Source organism: Notolepis coatsorum (assembly GCF_963971535.1).
Source record: "Notolepis coatsorum genome assembly, chromosome: 12".
NCBI lineage: Eukaryota > Metazoa > Chordata > Actinopteri > Aulopiformes > Paralepididae > Notolepis > Notolepis coatsorum.
In genome coordinates this window covers 82,983,219-83,005,482 of record NC_140176.1, presented here as the reverse complement: position 1 = coordinate 83,005,482, position 22,264 = coordinate 82,983,219, and the positions used below count along the sequence as shown (strand labels likewise).

General features: G+C 47.4%; 1 protein-coding gene across 1 annotated transcript in view; it reads left to right on the top strand.

Annotated features, from left to right (window-relative positions):
* Positions 1–22,264, top strand: part of prex2 (phosphatidylinositol-3,4,5-trisphosphate-dependent Rac exchange factor 2) — a 317,978-nt gene that overhangs the window by 241,653 nt on the left and 54,061 nt on the right. The window contains exons 25-26 of the mRNA XM_084325913.1: positions 11,837–11,903; positions 12,698–12,888. Of these exons, the coding sequence (XP_084182039.1) occupies positions 11,837–11,903; positions 12,698–12,888 (258 nt within the window). The remainder of the gene's footprint in view (positions 1–11,836; positions 11,904–12,697; positions 12,889–22,264) is intronic.

Sequence of the window (22,264 nt, the reverse complement as noted above, 5' to 3'; positions counted from 1 at the left end):
TGTCCTTGTACGCCCGGTAAAATGAGCCAGACTCAGAGCGGAGCCGGGGCATCCTTGGCCCTCGGCCAGATCCTCCATTAGGGCCCTCGTGTACGACATGGGGGGGGGGGGGGGGTACCCCATTAGTTATTACAGAAAGGGGGTTGTAGGACCAAGCCTGTTATGCTTGTAACGGTATCAAATAAAGCTACAGACGTTGGTTCTCAGCTGGCTGAAATTGTAAAGAAACAAACATGTTCCACAGATTCAAAGAAGTCGTATAAAATTGTTGAAATTATACATAATATGTATTTTTTAGTTTTTGTAAGGTCCAGTTAGTGATCCAAAAGTAATCACGAGATGTGTATTATTTCTCTCGTTGATTGACTGAGCTTGAACACTAGACTAAATACTTTTCCCAATCAAAGTGGAATGCATGTCTCTCATACCGTATGACATGTACACCCAGAATTACTCTTACGTTCCCCCGGGATTGTTATCCCTGTATAATAAGCGTCTCGTATAATAGCCTGAGAACCACTTGATTACAGTGAACACATGGCTACGCTAAATGTTCTTTTTGTTACACCTAGTGCGTGCAGAGCCTAAACGGTGCTGTTGTTGATTAGAGCCCTTCTCTCTCTCTCTCTCTCTCTCTCTCTCTCTCTCTCTCTCTCGCTCTCGCTCTCGGCTCCTCGCTCTCGCTCTCGCTCTCGCTCTCTCTCTCTCTCTCTCTCTCTCTCTCTCTCTCTCTCTCTCTTCTCTCTCTCTCTCTCTCTCTCTCTCTCTCTCTCCCCTGGGAACCCGTAAGAAACCAAAACCGTAGAGGCTTTTACTGTCTCAACTGTTAATGTTGGTGGATATAGACCCTGTGGGTTTGGAGGGAAATTATTGTGAGCTCGTAGCCAGGCTGCTGGGGACCCTATCTCTCTCTCTCTCTCTCTCTCTCTCTCTCTCTCTCTCTCTCGCTCTCGCTCTCGCTCTCTCTCACGCTCTCACTCTCACTATCTCTCTCTCTCTTTCCTCTATATCTGTCTCTTTCTCCCTCTCTTTCTCTCACTCTCTCTCTTTGTGTCTCTCTATGTCTCTCTTTTTCTCTATCTCTGTCTCTTTCCTCTCTCTCTCTCTATCTCTCTCTGTCTATCTCTCTCTATCTCCCCCCCCTCTCTCTCGCTCTATCTCCTCTCTCTCCTCTCCCCTCTCGCTCTCACTCCCCCCCCCCTCTCTCTCTTGCTATCGCGCTCTCTCTCTTTCTCTCTATCTATGTCTCTCTCTCTATCTCCCCCCCCCTCTCTCTCTCTCTCTCTCTCACTCTCTCATCTCGCTCTCTCTCACCCCCCCCCTCTCTCTCTCTCTCTCTCTCTCTCTCTCTCTCTCTCTCTCTCTCTCTCTCTCTCTCTCTCTCTCTCTCACTCTCTCATCTCGCTCTCTCTCCCCCCCCCCCCCTCTCTCTCTCTCTCTCTCTCTCTCTCTCTCTCTCTCTCTCTCTCTCTCTCTCTCTCTCCTCTCCTCCGTTCTGACAGCCTGGTCTTGATAGCCTCTAAAAGAAATAGGGTGCAGCTGGAGTTCAGACGCTGTGTGAGAACTGAGCAGGGGATTGTGGGTAAAGAACCTGAGCGCTGTCGGTGGGAAAGGAAACGTGCGGGCCCTATATATAATATCTACGTTCATAACGTTGTTAGCTGCCGAGTGATATATCACTCCACTGTGTGTGTGTGTGTGGGCTCACCCAACCCTTGTGTCTGCCAGAGTATGACTTTCTAAAAGTACCTGCTTCCAAAACCGCATTGATAAAACCCATATAACGTAACACAGGCCTCGTGGGAAGGAGGGCACATCGGTCCAAGTCAAACTCTTATTATTTAGTCATTAAAGACCTCCGAGGGAGTCACTCTTCCTGTCCAGTAATCAGTGGGTAATACGGCCTTGGCTCCCGCTAAACGCGTCTTCAAGGACGAGCCGGGGGTGGTTTCTCACCACGCGGAGAACTGCCAGCGGTGTCCACGGGGTTCAGATGGAGTGGCCGCGTGCTTCTTCTTACTGAAGGTGACTCCTCTTTGATAGCCTATAAACCTTGACGATAAGGGGCCATGGAGCGGGTGAAATAAAAACAAGACAAGTTGGCGTGCGGGTTCGTGCAACACACGGTCGAAGTGGATAGGTACGGTATCTCCGTAGCTGCCTGGAGTTGAGAGATTCAGCTACAAGTATTTTCAGGGCAACTGAAATATCAGTTTTCATGCATTTGTTTTTCATTGCAATTCACAGTGTGACATTTTCCAACTCCGATGAATCCCAGGCCTGTCCCTCCCCGCTCTGCTCTGTCCTGTGAAAAGAACAATGTTTTGAAGGAGATGTTGAAAACGATGTTTCATCGATTGTTTTACCTAGTTTCATAGATTGTTTTACTTTCATAGATTGTTTTACCTAGTTTCATAGATTGTTTAATCTAGTTTGCATTGATTGTTTTACCTAGTTTCATCGATTATTTTACCTAGTTTCATAGATTGTTTTACCTAGTTTCATAGATTATTTTACCTAGTTTCATAGATTGTTTTACCTAGTTTCATAGATTGTTTTACCTATTTTCATAAATCGTTTTACCTATTTTCATAGATTGTTTTACGTAGTTTATAGATGGTTTTACCTAGATATTTACCTAGAACACATGTATCTATCTATGAAACTAGGTAAAATAATCGATGATTCACTGTATCTCTGCTCCTACATTATTCAGCTAACTTTACAGTAGACCCCATGCCAGTTTACAAGCTTGCCAACCGTTTATAGGATGAATTTAAGTGGTTAGCTTTTTCGTGCTGAGGCACTGTGTAATTCTATCTTGAGCATCTTATGAATGATAAGGCCGTCTTGAACCAATTACATGGGCTGTTAGCTCAGCCTGAACCCGTAGTAAACTCTGCTCGTTGTGTTTAGTGGAGCACGCCACAAGGCTAAAGGATCATTCCATGGGTGGGCGACGATATAATGGAATAGCACTGACTTGGAAGCTGTGGACAGGGGGAGGCACACAATGGCCGATCTCCTGACAGTAACAATACAGTGTGGATGTATCTCAGTACCTCTCAGAGGTAACTATAGACAGGTTTCTCAGGACTTTGTTCAGAGCAATGGGGCAGACTACAATATATTTGCATTTGTTTTCATTTTAATTTTACATTTAGTCATTTAACTTTGACGCTTTTATCCAAAGCGACTCACAAGTTCTGTGCAACAGGTCAGCAGGAATGGTACAACTCTTTCAGCTAAGTAACAATGTTCGTCAAACAGTGTTTAACTTGGGTGCTACAGTCGTGAGTGCATAGTAGTAAAGACATATTAGCATAGTAGGTACAGTAGTAATATAGGCAAGGACAATTATTTAGTAGTACCAAAGTGCATGATAGTAAAAGACGGTAAGAAGGTTTTTTTTTAGTATTATACTTTTTTTCCCATTTCAGATATTTCTTGATTGTGTTGACATCTTGTGACGTGTTTTTGATCGACTGCCAAACATTGGTAAGGTTTCGGCTGTCCTGTGGTGGGAAGTTATTCCACCATTGTGGAGCGAGGGCCTGAGGGTGTGTAGTTAGAGACCATTGGCCAGAGGGAGGCGGGGCCTGAGGGTGTGTAGTTAGAGACCATTGTGGAGCCAGGGCCTGAGGGTGTGTAGTTAGAGACCATTGTGGAGCCAGGGCCTGAGGGTGTGTAGTTAGAGACCATTGTGGAGCCAGGGCCTGAGGGTGTGTAGTTAGAGACCATTGTGGAGCGAGGGCCTGAGGGTGTGTAGTTATTAGAGACCATTGGCCAGAGGGAGGCGGGACCTGAGGGTGTGTAGTTAGAGACCATTGGCCAGAGGGAGGCGGGACCTGAGGGTGTGTAGTTAGAGACCATTGGCCAGAGGGAGGCGGGACCTGAGGGTGTGTAGTTAGAGACCATTGGCCAGAGGGAGGCGGGGCCTGATGGTGTGTAGTTAGAGACCATTGGCCAGAGGGAGGCGGGGCCTGAGGGTGTGTAGTTAGAGACCATTGGCCAGAGGGAGGCGGGACCAGAGGGTGTGTAGTTAGAGACCATTGGCCAGAGGGAGGCGGGACCTGAGGGTGTGTAGTTAGAGACCATTGGCCAGAGGGAGGCGGGTGCCGTTCCCTTTGCTGCACGGTATGCCAGGTTGCGTGTATGCTTTACCCAACACAGTTGTGTTTCCGCATGCGAGTTTTGCGCTCTGATTGGCCAGGTCATGTGACATGTGTGCCAATCGTGGGACAGCAAGTTCTGCGCCTATTTCCGGGTCTAATAGCCTGCAAACTACCTGGCGTTCTATCGCCATGCTCTAAGACAAACTCTAACCTTAACCAACTTCGAAAGAGTGCCTGAGCTTAACCAGTGTAATAATAATAATAATAATAATAACTTTATTTGTATAGCACTTTTCATACAGAGGTTGCAGTTCAAAGTGCTTAGACACTTGCCGTCCCACGATTGGGCGTACATGTCACATGACCAGAAATGACCTGGCCAATCAGAGACGCGGAAACACAACTGCGTTGGGTAAAGCATTCACGCTGCCAGGTCAAGGACCTTGAAGCGGATTCGTGCGGCAATGGGAAGCCAGCGCAGCTCTCTAAGAAGTGAGGTAACATGGGTTGACTTAGGTAGGTTGGAGATCAGACTGCTGCGTTCTGTATGAGTTGAAGGGGCTTGGTGGCGGTGGTCGGTAGACCAGCAAGCATTGCATTGCAGTAATGGAGGTGAGACATGACTGTTGATTGCAGGAGGAGTTGAATGGCTTCTTTTGTCAGGAAGGGGCAGATCCTTCTGACGTTGCTCAGGAGAAATCTGAAGGTTCTGGTTGTTGCGGCGATGTGAGCAGAGAAGTTCAGCCGGTCGTCAAGGACTATACCTAGATTCTTGAAGGTCTGGGATGAAGCCATGGCTACATTCTCTAGTGTAATCAAAAGGTTTGTCAGCGGGGATAATTAGGCCGGCGGGTGAAGTGACTTTGTTTAGCTTACAGTAGGTTCAGTTTGAGGTGGTTGGTCGTCATCAAGGCCGGAGATGTCGAACAGACAGGCCAAGATCCGCTCAGAGACTTGGATATCTGAAGCAATGCATGTGCAAATAGCCCCAAAACTAACCTTGCTATGCACAAAGGGTGATATACCATGCTAACTGCGTTGCCATCATCATTGCGTCTCTGTGCATCTGTGCTATTTGTGGGTATTTAAATGAGGTAATATGAAGAAAAACAAATGCCCCTTTCTATGCAAATGAGCCTCATTGCATAAACACTCCAATTCACAAAGATCAGCGCTAATTGCCACGTGCAGTTAAAGTGACGCTATTTACGTCTTCGGATAATTGCTCGTAACTAAGTGCATTAATGGCCAGCGTCTCCGTCGATCCGTTGGGTTAGGTAATAATCACAATAAAGATAATAGAACCTGCACACTCATATCCTCCAGAATAAACTTTTAATTTATAACGTTTTGTAGACGCTGGAAACATGGTCAATGAAAAGTTCATTCTGGAGTACTATATGAGAATGCGAGTTCTATTATCTTAACTAAACATTAAATACAACTTAATTTCTCACTCTAAAAATATTCCTAAATCTGAAATGATTTTCACTGGCACACTGCCTAACTTCGCCCGAAAGATTCAGCACCATGGACAGGTCTACTCAAACTAATGTATTTTGGGATGACATGACAATTTGGTACCATCTGGGTGGGCAAATCCTAGGTGTGATTTTTTTTAGTTGTTGGGAACCTTGGCACTTGATTTGTCAACTGTTAAATTCCTGTTAAATTTACTGTAAATTATATATCTCATATCAAATAATCCTGCAGTGTTGTCATATAAACATTAGAAAATGTCTTCCCCTTCACCACTGGGAGACCAATAGTAAGACATTGTATCTCAGTGCTGAGTGACTCCTGCGAGAACGTCGGGGCCATAACCCATCCTCTTGACCCATTATCCACTTTTTCTTCAATTTTTTCTATTTTTCTCCCATCCCAATTACCCGGTGTGCCAATTCTCCCCTCCCCTGTCTTGAACGTTGCTCGCATATGCCCCCCACTGGCCGGTTGTAGGGAGGATAGAAGCCTTGCATCACGTGTCCCCTCCGATACACGAGGAGGCAGCCTGTCACATCTTTTCACCTGCCAGCGCGGACTCTCATTGGCAAGGTGTAACGTGTGGGAAGCTCACACTACCCCCCGCCATTTCCGGTCTCTGCTGTGCAGGCGTCCCCCAACCAACCTGTAGGAGTCGCTGTCCACAACGTCCAGATTACCACCCATCGACCTCCACCCGCTAACTCTGCCAATTGAGTTAGTATGACGACTGGCCCAAGCCGGAGGCAACGTCGACAGCCAGAGTCGAACCCGGTGTCTCTTGCGTTGGTGACGAGTGCAATGTCCGCTGCGCCACCCAGCCGCCCTGACCCATCCTCTTCTTATAGTCCTTTAACATTTTGTCTTGAAGGAGTCAGACGTTGGTTTCATCGATTGCAGTAGTTTGTTTTACCACAGGACTCTTTCCTCTCTATATCATTGTAAATGAGTGCCTATCCTCAATTGATTTTCAAGGATTACATTTTTTTTATCAAGCACACACACACACACACACACACACACACACACACACACACACACACACACACACACACACACACACACACACACACACACACACACACACACACACAGATACTGTATGCAGCTCACACTCAATATTGCAGCCATAAACCATAATGAGGAAATCAAATATTTAGTGTTTGGAACACACAGTGCACCCCACACGATCCTTTCCCCTGTTTCAGCGCTCATACATTATTCAGCTACATTATAACTCTTCTCATAATCATAGACTCACAACACACTCAATCAAAATGTTCTTTCACTTTATCCTAGATTTACTTCACGTGATCCTTTCAAATTCATACTTTGAGTAACGACAGAAATTTTAACAGTTTTAAAACTGTTACTGAATCACAGTGAAATTTAAGATGATTTATTAATAAGTCAAGACTTCCTCTTGGATTTTGGTTGAAAGTACATTTGTACTTTCTGTTTGTACTTTCTGTTACGACCTGTTTTATGTATGAGGCCCCGGAAATTATCAGTGGGAAACTGTTTAGTGTGGAGAATACTGTGCCCAGGAAGTCAAATACTATATACTGTAGTGTACACACAGTGGTGTGTTGGTGATTTCATACCTGGTTGCACTGTGTTTTAATGACGCCACGTGCACGCTCACTCCCGCACATGCGCATACATGTTCCCTCGCGTGCGCACAGACTAAAGACAATGCCTAATTGCCTCTAGGAATGGAATGTAACACATTTCATTCACAAGTTTTGTGTGAATGTATCTGAGGACGTATTTGAACACACCTGACGACCTGAGCTATTGTTATGCAAAGTAGCCAGGTGGGTACTTGGCGAGTTGGCACATCAGTCGAGTGCAGCGCATTCCTGCGTGCACATCCGTGCATGTGCGTGCGCGTGCTTCTGCTCACAGAGCCGGTTGCTCTGCGTGCAACCCCGTCCCATGACCAACGCACCCCTGACTGTACATGTACCTCTTATAATAGCCCAGTGGCCAGGAAGTCAAATACTATATAATGTTTAATGTTGAAATGTGTTTATTGTGATTCATGTTGAAATGTGTTTTTTTGTGTTTAATGTTGAAATGTGAACTCTATACTGCTTATTGCAGGCCCACTGATGTCCATTACCCTAAATGGGTTCTTAGTGCACTGTGGGATATCTAGGACCTTGGGATATATGGATACAAAGGACTTGGTCCCAGTGGGTCTGAGGACATGCTTATTGTGAGGGTGCAAGAGTACTTACAGCGTGGGAGAGGGAGAGAGGGAATGTTTATGTTCTTCTTGATCACCTCCTTCATTTCAACTCAATTGATTCCTGATTTATAATCATTATGAAGTCATAAATTGAATCATAAATGGCTTTAATGCCCTCTCAGATTAATTAATTGCATTTACTGTTGTGTCTGGCAAACATGCCACACTCATAACGAATGCCTCCCTCGCCTGGATGTGTGATCACTCACTGACAGACCGGTAGTGCTGTGTAGTCGAGACCTCGCAAACCAAGACCAGACCAAGACCAGAGAGCATCGAGTCTGAGTTGAGACCAAGACCGGACCAAGACCAGAGAGCATCGAGTCTGAGTTGAGACCAAGACCAGACCAAGACCAGAGAGCATCGAGTCTGAGCTGAGACCAAGACCAGACCAAGATCAGAGAGCATCGAGTCTGAGCTGAGACCAAGACCAGACCAAGACCAGAGAGCATCAAGTCTGAGTTGAGACCAAGACCAGACCAAGACCAGAGAGCATCGAGTCTGAGCTGAGACCAAGACCAGACCAAGATCAGAGAGCATCGAGTCTGAGCTGAGACCAAGACCAGACCAAGACCAGAGAGCATCAAGTCTGAGTTGAGACCAAGACCAGACCAAGACCAGAGAGCATCAAGTCTGAGTTGAGACCAAGACCAGACCAAGACCAGAGAGCATCAAGTCTGAGTTGAGACCAAGACCGGACCAATGCGAGTCCAATTCAAGGTCACGACTGCAAATTGTATTGATCTACCATCATGGCGGTGACTCAACATTTACATCACGTCTCTCATGTCAAAATTACAAGAGAAAGAAAGCATTGTTTAGGAATTTTTGTCAAATACAAATGGATTACAAAAGGCTCAATACAGAGAGCAGAGTGAAAGAGAAGTGTCACTTTACTGCTGCTAAAGTCCTAAACTCTCACATCAGCCACTGATGGGTAAATGATACAGTATGTATTAATCACCCGTATGATGATTATAGTCTCCGGTTCCTAACACATCGTGTTGGTGTCACATGGTGATTTGCAATTGAAACAGCTGTTCTGTTGTAATTTGCATACATATGGTTAACCCTTTCACTACCACACTACCAAAGGGTTAACCCTTTCACTGCAACAATAATAATAATAATAATAATGGATTGGATTTATATAGCGCTCTTCATGACACCCCAGTGACCCCAGAGCGCTTACAGAGTCCATTATTCGTTCATACACAGTCATACCGGTGGTGGTAAGCTACAATTGCAGCCAGAGCTGCCCTGAGGCAGACTCACGGAAGCGTGGCGAATAATCATCGCCTACGGCCCCTCAGACCACCACCAACATTCATTCAGATGCATACACATTCATACGAGGCAAGTAGGTTAAGTGTCTTGCCCAAGGACACAACGGCAGTGGGATGGACATGGGCTTGAGCGGGATTCGAACCACCAACCCTTCGATCATTGGACGACCCGCTCTACCCCTGAGCCACGCCGCCCCACAAATACAGAAGGCTAACCATTTCACTGCCACACGACAAATGGTTAACCCTTTCACAACCACACTACATAATGTTAACCATTTCACTACCACGCCACAGACAGTTAACCCTTTCACTACCACACTAAGACACTACAGACGGTGCTTTAAAGCTAATGTCCCTCTAAAATTGTAAACACTCTCTCTAGCCATGAAATTTTTTTGAATGTTGCTTGGTAATTTGTTTTTTATTGCCAGAAACATAATTTGTGCAGATTTGAATTTGATTAAATCCATGAATTTTAATGTTTGACTCCTTACAAACAGACTATTTGTGTGATCTAAATATCTACCATGATGTACTATCTATCCGTATGGCTCTTTTTTGCAGTGTGCATATCTTTTGTAAGTTGCTTTTATAAGTATTTCCCCAGGTTTCAACACAATATGATAGATATGGTACAATGAATGTGCAATATAATGTATATAGAGTTTTCTTATTCAGGATATATCTAGTCTTGCACAGTATACCAATACATCTCGCTAACTTTGAACACAAATATTTTATATGGGGTTTCCAGCAGAGTTTGTGGTCTATTAAGACCCCTAGAAACTTGTTTGTATATACTCTCTCAATTTTTACATGATCAATTTTCAGTTGAGGATCAGTGTTTATTTTACAATTTCCAAATATCATGAAGTTGATTTTTTTCAAATTGAGTGATAACTTATTTGTGTCGAACCAACCTTTTAATTTGTACATTTATTTGTTTGCCACTTCTAAAAGCTGCTGAAGGTCATCCCCCGAACATAAAATGTTTGTGTCATCCGCAAAGACAACAAGTTTCAGTATGTCAGATACTTTACATATATAATTTATGTATAAAATGAACAATTTGGGTCCCACTACTGACCCCTGTGGAACACCACAGGTAATGTTTAAGCATTGTGACTTGTGCTGACCCATCAGAACAAATTGCTGCCTGTTACTAATATAGCTTTTCAGCCAGTCTAGAGCAACCCCTCTGACACCAAACCTGTCCATCTTTTTCAGTAAAATCTCATGATCTATTGTATCAAAAGCTTTTTTTAGGTCAATGAATATTCCTAATACATATTTCTTTCTCTCTCAACCGTCCGTTATTTCCTCTACAAGCTCCATTAATGCCATGAATGTACCTTGAAAAGTGATGATGTGTCACTGCAGTGGTGGTCTCAACCGGTCTTGAGATACAATTCCGAGTCCCCTTTTTTCCCCACGATACAGAGTAAAATACAGTCAATTTCCCAGATGACACAAAGCACTTCAAAACATGGCCTCGAGACCAAGACCGATCTGGAGTAATACGATGCTACAGACTAGATGCTAGATACACAAACCGTACCTTTCAGATTCTTGTAAATAATTTTCTTTCCTCACAGCCTCATATTGTTTCTCAGATATGCAGGTTACAATACCCAGAATGTATTATAATGTGTTTTATTGTGATTGTACTGAAATTAGTTTATTGTTTACAGTAGTAATGCTACAGGAGGTTGACATACTGTCTATTGTTTCGGTGTCATCCCATGTGGGATGGGCCTCTTATCTAATAATAGACATGATGGTGATTTTATAAACACTATGTGAATGAGTGGGTGTAGTATATTATTGCTTCTGGCATTAGGTATTGGAGTATGCCGCTGTATTGCATGCAGTTTAACCTAGTCAAGTGTAGTGCCTATTTTTAGCCCCGGTGCAAGAATAGGGATATTTGATAGTGAGTCACAGACTGTTGAGCTAACTCTGCCTGGGCCGGTGCTGCTCCCAGTGGCAGAAAATGGAATTGTGTCAAAAGTACAGTTCATGAATGAATGAATGGGAATGGCATTTTGGATTGATGCCCAGGAAAGTAGATTCTTTAGTCTGTGTTTCTGCTGAGCTGGACTTCTGAGTGACTCTGATGACCGATGGTCGTGTGTGTGTGTGTGTGTGTGTGTGTGTGTGTGTGTGTGTGTGTGTGTGTGTGTGTGTGTGTGTGTGTGTGTGTGTGTGTGTGTGTGTGTGTGTGTGTGTGTGTGTGTGTGTGTGTGTGTGTGTGTGTGTGTGTGTGTGTGTGTGTGTGTGTGTGTGTGCTCGTGTGCATGTGTGCGTGTGCGTGTGTGTAATGAAACGGCGGCCTAATGGTGGTGGAGGAGAGGGGAGAGAGCGCCCCCTGTATTCTAATGTGGGGTACTGTCAGTAGAACTCCTACTAACTGCTGTAGGTGCCACTCTGTGCTGTAGTTTGACGAGGATCCGTTAGATTAGTTGCAACGCTTCATAAATACCTCTCCAGACACAGTGATTCAGTGGTAGAAATCAATCATCTAATGCCAATAACCACCCAGGTAAAACATGGGCATTCTTTTTATTATCTTGTTTTATTTCCTTAAAAATGACATATATTCATGAAACTCGCATCAATCTGATACTACTTAGTGCAGGCGTGTTTAGCTGTCAATACATCTGAATCTATATCCTGTATGTGTTGTGTTCCCCCAGAGCCTTCTACCTGGACCAGTCCAACATGTCCCCCAGTTCTGCACCCAAAGCGGCCCTCATAGACAAGGTAAACACTGGCTCACGTGGTGCTACACAACCGCTACATCCTGTAACACAGGGCAGCAAGCAGACTCTCATCCCCTTTCTCTGTATGTTGACAAAACTGTGTTTCCCCCACAAGAGAAGAACCTCTTTAACCCGTTCACTAGCACACTACCAAAGGGTTAACCCATTCACTGCAACAATACAGAAGTTTAACCCTTTCACTGCCACATGGCAAATGGTTAACCCTTTCACAACCACACTATGTACGGTTAACCCTTTCACTACCACACTACAGACGGTTAACCTTTTCACTACCACACTACAGACGGTTTGACAGACTGTAGTGTGGTAGTGAAAGGTTAATCTTATGTAGTGTGATAGTGAAAGGGTTAAACCGAGTGCTTACCAGGGATGTGCTTATACTCGTTCAGGAAATAATAAGTCATTCATGGAAAAAAGCATATAAAACGACTCATCATTTAACCCTTTCACTACCACGCTGCCAACGGGTTAACCCTTGCACGTGACACTACAGAAAGATAACCCTTTCACTGCCACACGACATATGGTTAACCCGTTCACTACCACACTACAGAAGGTTAACCCTTTCACTACCACACTACAGACGGTTATGTAGTGTGGTAGTGAAAGGGTTAACCTTCTGTAGTGTGGTAGTGAAAGGCTTAACCTTCTGTAGTGTGGTAGTGAAAGGGTTAACCTTCTGTAGTGTGGTAGTGAAAGGGCTAAGAGGGAGCAGCCCTACTTTAAAACTGTAATTGTAATTCTCTCTCTCTCTCTCTCTCTCTCTCTCTCTAGTTGATGCGTCCCCTGAACGCTCTGGAGGAACTGTACCGTCTGATGGAGAGCTTCATCAGCTGCCGGCGTACGGCTGCCTGCCAGTACACGGCATGCGGGGCCTCCGGTGTGGGCCTTCTCCCTGTGGCCTCGGAGCTGTGCTCGCGCCTGGGGGCCACACACATCGTGATGTGCAACAGTGGCGTTCACCGGTGAGTCTGTGTGTCGGAGCTGTGTGCGCGCTTGGGGAGCCACACACATCGTGATGTGCAACAGTGGCGTTAGATGCAATTAACAAATTGTTGTAAATAAATTATGATGATAATAAACAATTAGAAGTTTGGACAAATTGTTTACAACTGAGGTAGGTAGATACAAATTTTTTAGACTAAAGTACAGAAAAAAGGTACCGTTGGGTACCGGTATCGATTCAAACTTGAACGGCACCCAATCCTACCGGTGAGTCTACTGTATGTGTGTCTGAGCTGTGCGCGCGCTTGGCGGCCACACATATTGTGATGTGCAACAGTGGTGTTTACCGGTGAGTCTGTGTGTGTTCAATTTATATTTTGTTCTTCAGCAAAGCACTGCTTCACACTCTGACAGTTCCACACATTCACACCCGGGAGCTGCCCAGTACAACCACAGTCTGACTCCAGTACAACCACAGTCTGACACCAGTACGACCACAGACTGACACCAGTACGACCACAGTCTGACGTCGAGCAGCTCCACAGGGGCAGTAGGGGGGTTTAAGTGCCTTGCTCCACAGGGCAGGTCTACAGCAGTTGTTGAGGGACAAGATGTCGTTACCCAACTAATCCTCAGCCTGTGTGCCACATCTCCCACCATCATTCCAGACTAGATCAGTTTGGGTTTAAGTGTCTTGCCCAAGGGCAGGTCGACAGGTAGTGTTGAGGGAGATGAGAGCATTATTCAATTACTTCCCCTGCCCACATGTCCCAGTTGGCCCAAGGATTCGAACTGAAGACCTCCCAGTCCAAAGCCCCCTCGTCTAGGTCACTGCTTTGTGTCTGTACTCCCATACAAAGATACATCATAGTAAAATAAGATAAGATAAGTTATTCCTTTATTGATCCCCTTGGGGAAATTCAGGTATCATAGCAGGCAGCATGGGGGAGGGGAGGTACAGGTAGTAGAAGACATGGTACAGGTCATAGAATTATAGTACAGTGGAGAAGTAAAAATAAAAATAGAATAAAAAGGCAGTGTAAACAATATAACAATATAATTAACTCTGGACATGCGCATATGGGCAACAAGGTGCAAGATGAGGGTATGTATGCCCTCTGTTATATTTGCCCTACAATAAATATAGTTACAATATATAATCTAATAATCGAAATCTAATCTAAATATATAATCTAAAAATGCTAAATGCTAAAATGCTAAATGCTAAAAATGCTCTGATGAAGTATACAGTATACACATAAGGTGCGGTATGCATAAGGTAAGTATATATTCTTATATACTTTTAAGTGGGAGTTAGCTACTAGGATCCTAGTAGTTGGATGTCTGGCAGCAGTCCCTGCCCACTGTTGTGGAGCCTGATGGCCGCTGGTATTAAGGCCTGGCCGAGGTGGTTAGTTGAGTGTCCGGGGGGTATGAGTCTGTGACTAAACGTGCTTCTCATCTTGACTATCTCATCGTAGAGGAGGTGGGAGGGATTCTCCAGGATAGCAGTCAGCTTCCTTCTCATCCCCCTCTCTACCACCACCTCTAGTCTGACCAGCTCGACTCCCACCACGGAGCTAGCCTTCCTCACCAGCTTGTTCAGTTTGTTGGTGTCCCTCGAGTTGATGTAGCCCCATCAGCATGCCACAGCATAGAAGAGGACGCTGGCCACTACAGACTGGTAGAAGGACTGCAGCAGTCTATTGCAAACGTTGAAGGACCGAGTCTCCTCAGGAAGAACAGCCTGCTCTGTCCCTTCCTGTAGATGGCCTCTGTGTTGTCCGACCAGTCCAGTTTATTGTTCAGGTGTACCCCAAGGAACTTATGTGTCTCCACCACCTCATCCCCTCGGATGGTGATGGGAATCGAGGGGGGGGCCTCTACTTGCCCCTCCGGAAGTCCACCACCAGCTCCTTGGTTTTACTGGTGTTGAGTTGGAGGTGGTTGCTCCACCCCACAAAGCTCTCCACCAGGGCTCTATAATAATAATAATAATAATAAATTAATAATCTTCATTTATATAGCACCTTTCATACACGGTGTAACTGAGGGGTACAATTCCCTGACTGTATTACTAGATATGATACTTACTACCACTACCTTTGTACTTAATATTCGGCCACCCAGTACACGGCATAAATATATTATCATGAACACTCTCACGTAGATGAAACGGATCCAACACAAATGTACGAATTAGAAACAAGTCTTTATTGCCTACACAGCGATGGTGTGTAGACTAAACACTTAATCACTTAATTACATTTATGAATTGAAATAGTATGCACTTTTATGGCAAGGAGTATTCGTCGGTATATCAATAGATAATGTCCAATCTCTGAAGGCGCAGGTGGTAAATATACGACCTGGAATAGTTAAGGAATAACAGCAATGATACTTTAATGATTATAGGCTGGATACACTAGAGGGGGTTAATCCGGTCGCTTGTAAGCCGACAGGAGTAGGAGGGGGGGGGGGGGTAGAATCCAGCTGCCTCGTCCGGCCAAGGGTATCCCAGGAGAACCCACTGTAGTGCCGTTCAATGCGCCGGCGATCCTTGGACCACAGATGAAAGCAGGTGGACTCTTTGTGGGCCGGCTCTCTCCGGTCCACGGGGGAGAGATGTGGAGAGACCTCGTCTTGCAGAGCGTCTCCTCACCTTGTGTCCTCTCCAGGGGGGGGGGTTCCAACACACGGTAGTGTCGGGGGTCTTTATCCATAGAATAATCAAAGTATCCAAAGCATAATCCGTGCCTGGGAAGGCGGGCTGTCGTCGGTAGAATAATCCGGTATACAGGTCCACTCGCTCGTCGGCTCTGGGGCTCCTCGGGTGCAGCTTCACATAGGGTCAACCACCCTGGGTAAGCAGCCAGTTCTCTGCCCGAAACGATGGGGTACTGACTACGGTAGTATTCTCACCGCACGAAGCACTATATATTAACAGACTATTATTAGCTTAATAGACTACGTCCAACTCGACGATATAGTGCCAAATATGACTATTCAAATATTAATATACACGATGTCTCAATACCGATGGTAGGCGAACTTGGCCTTACTCCCACACGTGGCATCGCGGGGAGGCTTTACGTCTGTGACTCTACTGGAGGGTAAGAAACTGGACCGAAAAGAAAGTCCTACTTTAGTAGCGCAGTATATATACGCACTATGAACAAATAGTCCCATTAGTGGTGCGGTAGCCAAATTCCTACGCGGAACTAGGACTTGTTCGTACATGTCGAGCGGTACGTTTGAACTGGGTCTGAGGGGTATGGCAGCCTGGCACCAAGGTCTCGACCAATAGTAGAATGGAGACTATTATGGGATGTTCAGTAGGCTAGAATGGATATTCAATGCATATTGTACAAGGAATATACAAGGGATATCAGGGAATATTAGAGAATATACAAATACAATTAAATATATATATATAAATAAATATATATATTCGGTTTAATCTGGCCCTTCACAACAGCCACCCCCTGAATAGGTCCCGGACCTAATCAGTTAAACAGAGACAGATTAATCGCGTTGTCTATTTACACATAAGGGTTTGCTGTAGGGGTCAGTCAACTTCACAAAGTCATAAGGTTGTAGGGTCATGGTCATCATCGATTGTGTCTGGGAGTCGAGGCAGTTCTATGAGCCTTGCCACGGGACGGGTGTAAGTGCGACCCTGGACGAGCACTTCAGCTGCTCGGACCTTGCCGTCGGCACCGGTGATCACTTTGCTTACGCGGCCGGCCGGCCACATAGCTCTGGGCAGTGATTGATCAATAATCATGACGACTGTTCCTTCTGTCAAATTGTCTCTCTCCTTTACCCACTTCTGGCGGGTCTGTAGAGACGGTAGGTAGTGCAGTAGGAAACTGTTCCAAAACTTGTCGGCTAATACTTGGCTGTACCTCCACATTCGTCGGCCGTTCGCTTCTTCAGGCCGGTACATTGTCTGGGGTAATGTGGGATCTAGCCGCCCCATCAGGAGTGTGTTGGGGGTAACTGGGTCGATATCCGCCACATCACTGGAGACATATCCGAGGGGCTTCGAGTTAAGTACTCCCTCAATCTCCGTGAGGACTCTCTCTGCTCCTGCGTGATGTACATCCTCATCGTATTTCTTTATAATCAGCTCTGTGACCTTGTGTCGGCTGTTCAATACGATCGGGTATTTAATGTCATCCGGTAGATTGGGGGCTCTGCGTAGGCGACCACCCACTCTGATGAGGGTGTGAGCGTCGCTCTCGGGGGCCAGGTGAATTAATCTGCTGTCGGATGGGACGGGCTTTCCTCCCTGTAGACAGGCCAATTCATCGGGGAACGAGTCTCTCTGGGCTCGCTGCAGTAGAAGCAATTCTGCTTCCTCGTAGTTAGCCGCTGACATATCAGCGGGGGACTTGCACTCCGGGTGGTACCGCAGGAATGTTCTTTGTTGTGCACTCTCTATGGACGTGCAATCGTTTATGTTAGGGTCGGTGGAGGCTACGGTGCTCAATCCACAGAACACAGACTTCTTAATTTCCACCTCCTCTGGACTTGCTGCCCTCGGGATAGGCATGGGCCACTGTCCTTCCGGGAGTCTTAGGAATGCGGGGCCGTCACTGTAGACATTGCGACGGGTGAGGTCATCCAGGGGCATCCCCCGGGTGATGACGTCAGCTGGGTTCTGTTTTGTATCAACGTAGCGCCACTCTGTTTCTCCGGTTAACTCTTCGGTTAAGTCTTGAATCTCGGTGACTCTGACTCCCACGAAGACTTTGTACTTGCATGAGTCCGATTTGATCCAGGCGAGTACCGTCGTGGAATCTGACCACAGGATTGTTCTAGACACCGGTATGGTGAGCTCACGTTGGATGAGCGTGGCTAGGTGCGCTCCGGCTAGGGCTGCGCAGAGCTCTAGACGTGGGATAGATTGTTGCTTGCGTGGGGCTACTCTCGAGCGGGCGAGGACAAATGCTGTGTAGATCTCTCCCCCTTGGTCTTGGGCCCGCAAGTAGGCTACTGATCCGTATGCGACCTCTGAGGCGTCACTGAAGACGTGCAAGTCCATTTTACATGTCTCTGGCCTCACCGTGGGTGGGAAGTAGCTTCGGCGCATATTAACGCCTGGGAGTGAGTGGAGCTCCATCTCCCACTCTCTCCAGGTGGATGCAAGGTGTGCGGGAATGGGGTCGTCCCAGCCCTGGTCCTTGTCCCACAATGCTCGTACAATCATTTTTGCCCTGGTGGTGTACGGTAGAATACATCCTAGCGGGTCATATTGTCGGGCGAGTGTTGTGTACACACTCCGTCTGGTGGTCGGCGCCGCCGCCGGCCTTCCCTGCTCCGTAGTCAGGGGCTTGTGTCTGTAGTGAAGCGAATCTGTTTTGAATCGCCACACCAATCCCAGGGTCATCTCCTGGGCTTCTCCCGGGATTGTAGCCATCCAGGTCTCGCTGCTGGCTGCCTTGTCCTCGGAGGAGAGGCTGCGCAGTACTTGCGGATCGCTGCTGGCCCACTGCCTGAGATCAAAGCCGCCTTTGATCAATGAGGCGCAGAGTTTAATCAGGAGAGCCTCGGCTTCTTCCTGGGTTGAAAGGCTTTGTAGACAGTTGTCTACGTAGAAGCTGTTCTTTATGCTGTGTCGGACCTCTTCGTCCGCTGCTGGGTCCTCTGCTACATGTTTCTGTAGTGCAAATGTCGCACAGCAGGGGCTGCACGTCGTTCCGAAGGGGAGGACTTCCCATTGGTAGATGGCTGGGTGCTCATCTCCTGGCTTCTCTCTCCATAGGAACCGTAACAGGGGCTTGTCCGCCTCTACTAATCTCACCTGCAGGAACATTCCTTTAATGTCCCCGCTGATGGCCACCTTTTCCTGGCGGAAGCGGAGTAGAACGCCGAGTAGGGAGGGGCCGAGTGTGGGACCGGGCAGTAACTCTTTATTCAGATTTTGGGATCCGATCTGGTAGCTGCAGTTAAATACTATGCGGTCTTTACCGTTGTGATGGACCTTGTGGTGGGGCACGTACCACGATTCAGTGGTCTGGTCAGCCTCTTTAATGTCCATCTTTGTGACGTGTCCCGCTGTGATGAGCTTCTCAATCTCAGCGCGGTATACACTCTCTTGGGCGGGGTTCTTGGCTAAGCGCCGCTCCGTGTTCAGCAGGTACCGTTCTATGGCGTCTGTCTTGGCGTGGAAAGTAGGCATTCCTTCTCGCCGCAGGAGTGGCGTGGCGTATCTCAACACGCCGTTGACCGGGACTCTCTTGGTCCCTGTCTCGAGGAGGTGAATGGCGTAAATGTCATCTTTAGAGCGAATGTCTTTCTTTCCATTCTTAAAGGGCATTTGTTCCAAGCTCCATAGCCGCTCTACGTGTTGCAGGAGTGCGGTTTCTCCCTCTGTGACTCGGGAGTGGAGACATCTAGTGGCTGTACTTCGGTTGAGAGATTTGGCGAGCGGGCCTTGGAGAGTCCATCCCAAACGGGTCTCGACTGCTGCAGGACAGCCTCGGGGTCCGGTATGAACCCGGTCTATCGGGACAATGAGGTCTGCATGGTCGGAGCCTATCAACAGGGTCGGCATAGCATTGTCTATGAGCGGGATCGGTAACTTGCGCAGATGTGCATATTTCTCCATCAGCTTGGCGACGGGGTATGTGTACCGCGACAGTCCTATTTCTTGGCTGGTGAAAGCGTCTGCAATCTGGTACCGTCGCTCAGGCTGGCCGCTTGCTGCGATAGAGAATGAGACATTCTCGCCCTTTATCGTCTTCAAATCTCGTCTTATTGTCCGAATTGTCATTTGGGTTTCACTTCCCCGCAGCCCTAGCTGGGCCGCAGCGGAGGCGAGCAGCAGGGTCTTCTCTGACCCGTCATCGAGGACGGCGTAAGTGTCCAGGACTTTATTCTGGTAGCTTAGTGTCACACGCACTACTTTTAGGAGTACTCGGGCTCCACTGCTGCTGGCGGGATCGATGTACATGACGCTCGCTTTGCGGCTGGATGGTGCAGGTGAAGGGCGCCGTCTGTTACTGTCGTGAAGTATGTCCAGATGGGCTCCATCGCACTTGGTGCACCTTTTCTTTAAGCGGCATTCGGCTGCCATGTGTGAGCGCGCACAGCGAAAACAGCGCATGTTGGACTTTATCCATTGACCTGCTTCCTCCGCGTTCAGCTTGGGGAAGGAGTCACATTGCGCTAGCCAGTGTTCTTTCTCACATTAGGGGCACACTATCTTCCACTTCTCCGTTCTGGAGGGGGTACTGTGGCTCCTGCTGCTCGGTACTGACTCCGATTGGTGCATCACAGTCACCGATCTTCTTCCATCATTTAGTCGTCTGGTTCCTTCTCTGGAGCCAGGGGTGCTCCGTCCGAATGTATCTAGCCGTAGGCTGCTGACTTCTCTCGCCAGGAAGTCTGCTAGATCGAGGAGGTTCGGTTCGGGGCCATTCGGGTCTCTGTGGTCCCTCTGCCGCCTAAAGCGCTCCTGACGAGCGGGCGGCAGCTTCTCCAGAATCCTTTCCACATTTGAGTTGGCGTAAAGTTCATACTTTCCCTTCTCTCTTTGCGCTCCCAACATCCCTACCAGGGACTGCACTCTGATGGACAGGTCGTCCAGTGCTCGATTGTCTATTGCTGGGGGTAAGTGGTCGATGTGTCGGATCTCCTGGATCACGTAATCCCATATGCGCCCATACCTCTGGTCCAATGCTACCAGCGCTGCTGTGTATGGGGTGGTGGAAGTCGCGTAGGCGAGCACTATATTATGTGCGCGGGGCACCTTTAAGTGCTGCAGTAGGATGGCGTATTTGTGGCGTTCATCCAATACATCCACCAACATGGTCTCCAGACACATGCGGAGTTCTGTATACTGGGCCCGGTTCTCTTGGGTGAAGTCGGGTACCATAGGCGTGCCAATGTATGACGCTGACTGTGGATACATCGGCGAGCGTTGGGGGAGAGGCCTCCTAGGCGAGTCTCCTCCCGCTCCTTGGTATGGGCTGGTACCGGCAGTGTACCATGGCCCGCTTGTCCAGGTGCTGTTCCTCGGTGCGGGTCGTGCGTCGTGCTCACCCGTGTATAGAGTCGGGGGTCTGTAGCGCAGCTCCGCGGGAGTATAGCCTGGGCTGTACCGGACCTCCTGGTCCGGTAGAGTACTGTGCTGTCTTCGGGCGTGGTTCTCCTCCTCTTCCTCTTCGTCTTCAGTTAGGTCATCCAGTGTTTGTAGTCTCTGGTTTAGCCTCTCCACAGGATATGCTGCTCCTTCCCGGTTGCTAGGTCTCGCTTGGACCGGTGGGGGGAGGTGGTCTGTGGGGGGTATAGACCTCGTCTGTTGGTCAAGTTCAGGGTTGTTTACTCGGCTAGGGGATGCCGCCCTGGAGGTGTGTCTAGACGAGTTCCTGGAGCCTCTGGCGGAGGGAGAGGGTGTTGTCCGTCTGATCAGCTGTTCTATTAGTTGCGACTGCTGTCTGTCGCGCGCTGCGTCCCGTTGAGCACCGGCTCGTTCTCGGGCCACATTCTCTTCCATCTGAATGCGTCTTATTTCCAGGCGTATGTGCTCTTCTTCGCTCCGTTACTGTAGCTGCAATCGATCGCGTTCACCCTGGAGTCTATCGCGTTCAGTAGAGGCTTTCAGGCTGACGAGGAATGCCTGCTGTAGGGTCCTCTCTGCCTCGCTGGGAGAAGGCGGTTGTATAGGGGAGCCTTCCCTCGGGGTACTCCTTGCGGAGCCTTGGAGCTCTATCTCCACGGTGCTCTCCCCGTCTTCTTCCGTGCCGAGTTCTCTCTCGGTAGCGTTGTATTCCTCCCGGGACTCATCGGTGACTACTTCTTCAGTACTGGCGGGGTGTGAAGTCATGTCTGGTTCCCACTGGTCCCCACCGTGAACTTGGTCAGTTACATTAGAGCCCGTAGGGGCCTCTATGGTCGGGGTAGTCTGGGCGTTGGGGTTAGACATACTTTTACTTTCTAGTTTTACCGCGTTTACTGTTAGTAGAAGACTAGGTTGTTGACTGACAGCGTAAGCCTCTAAGTACTGAGGGAGCCGTCGTTCGCGCTGCGGGCGTTGGTTAGGAGGATCGTTTTGTGGAGTGTTCATCATAGGCCATTTCAATATTAATAACACTATATTAATATTACACTGATTACCATCCGGCTCGAAGGACCAATTGTAACTGAGGGGTACAATTCCCTGACTGTATTACTAGATATGATACTTACTACCACTACCTTTGTACTTAATATTCGGCCACCCAGTACACGGCATAAATATATTATCATGAACACTCTCACGTAGATGAAACGGATCCAACACAAATGTACGAATTAGAAACAAGTCTTTATTGCCTACACAGCGATGGTGTGTAGACTAAACACTTAATCACTTAATTACATTTATGAATTGAAATAGTATGCACT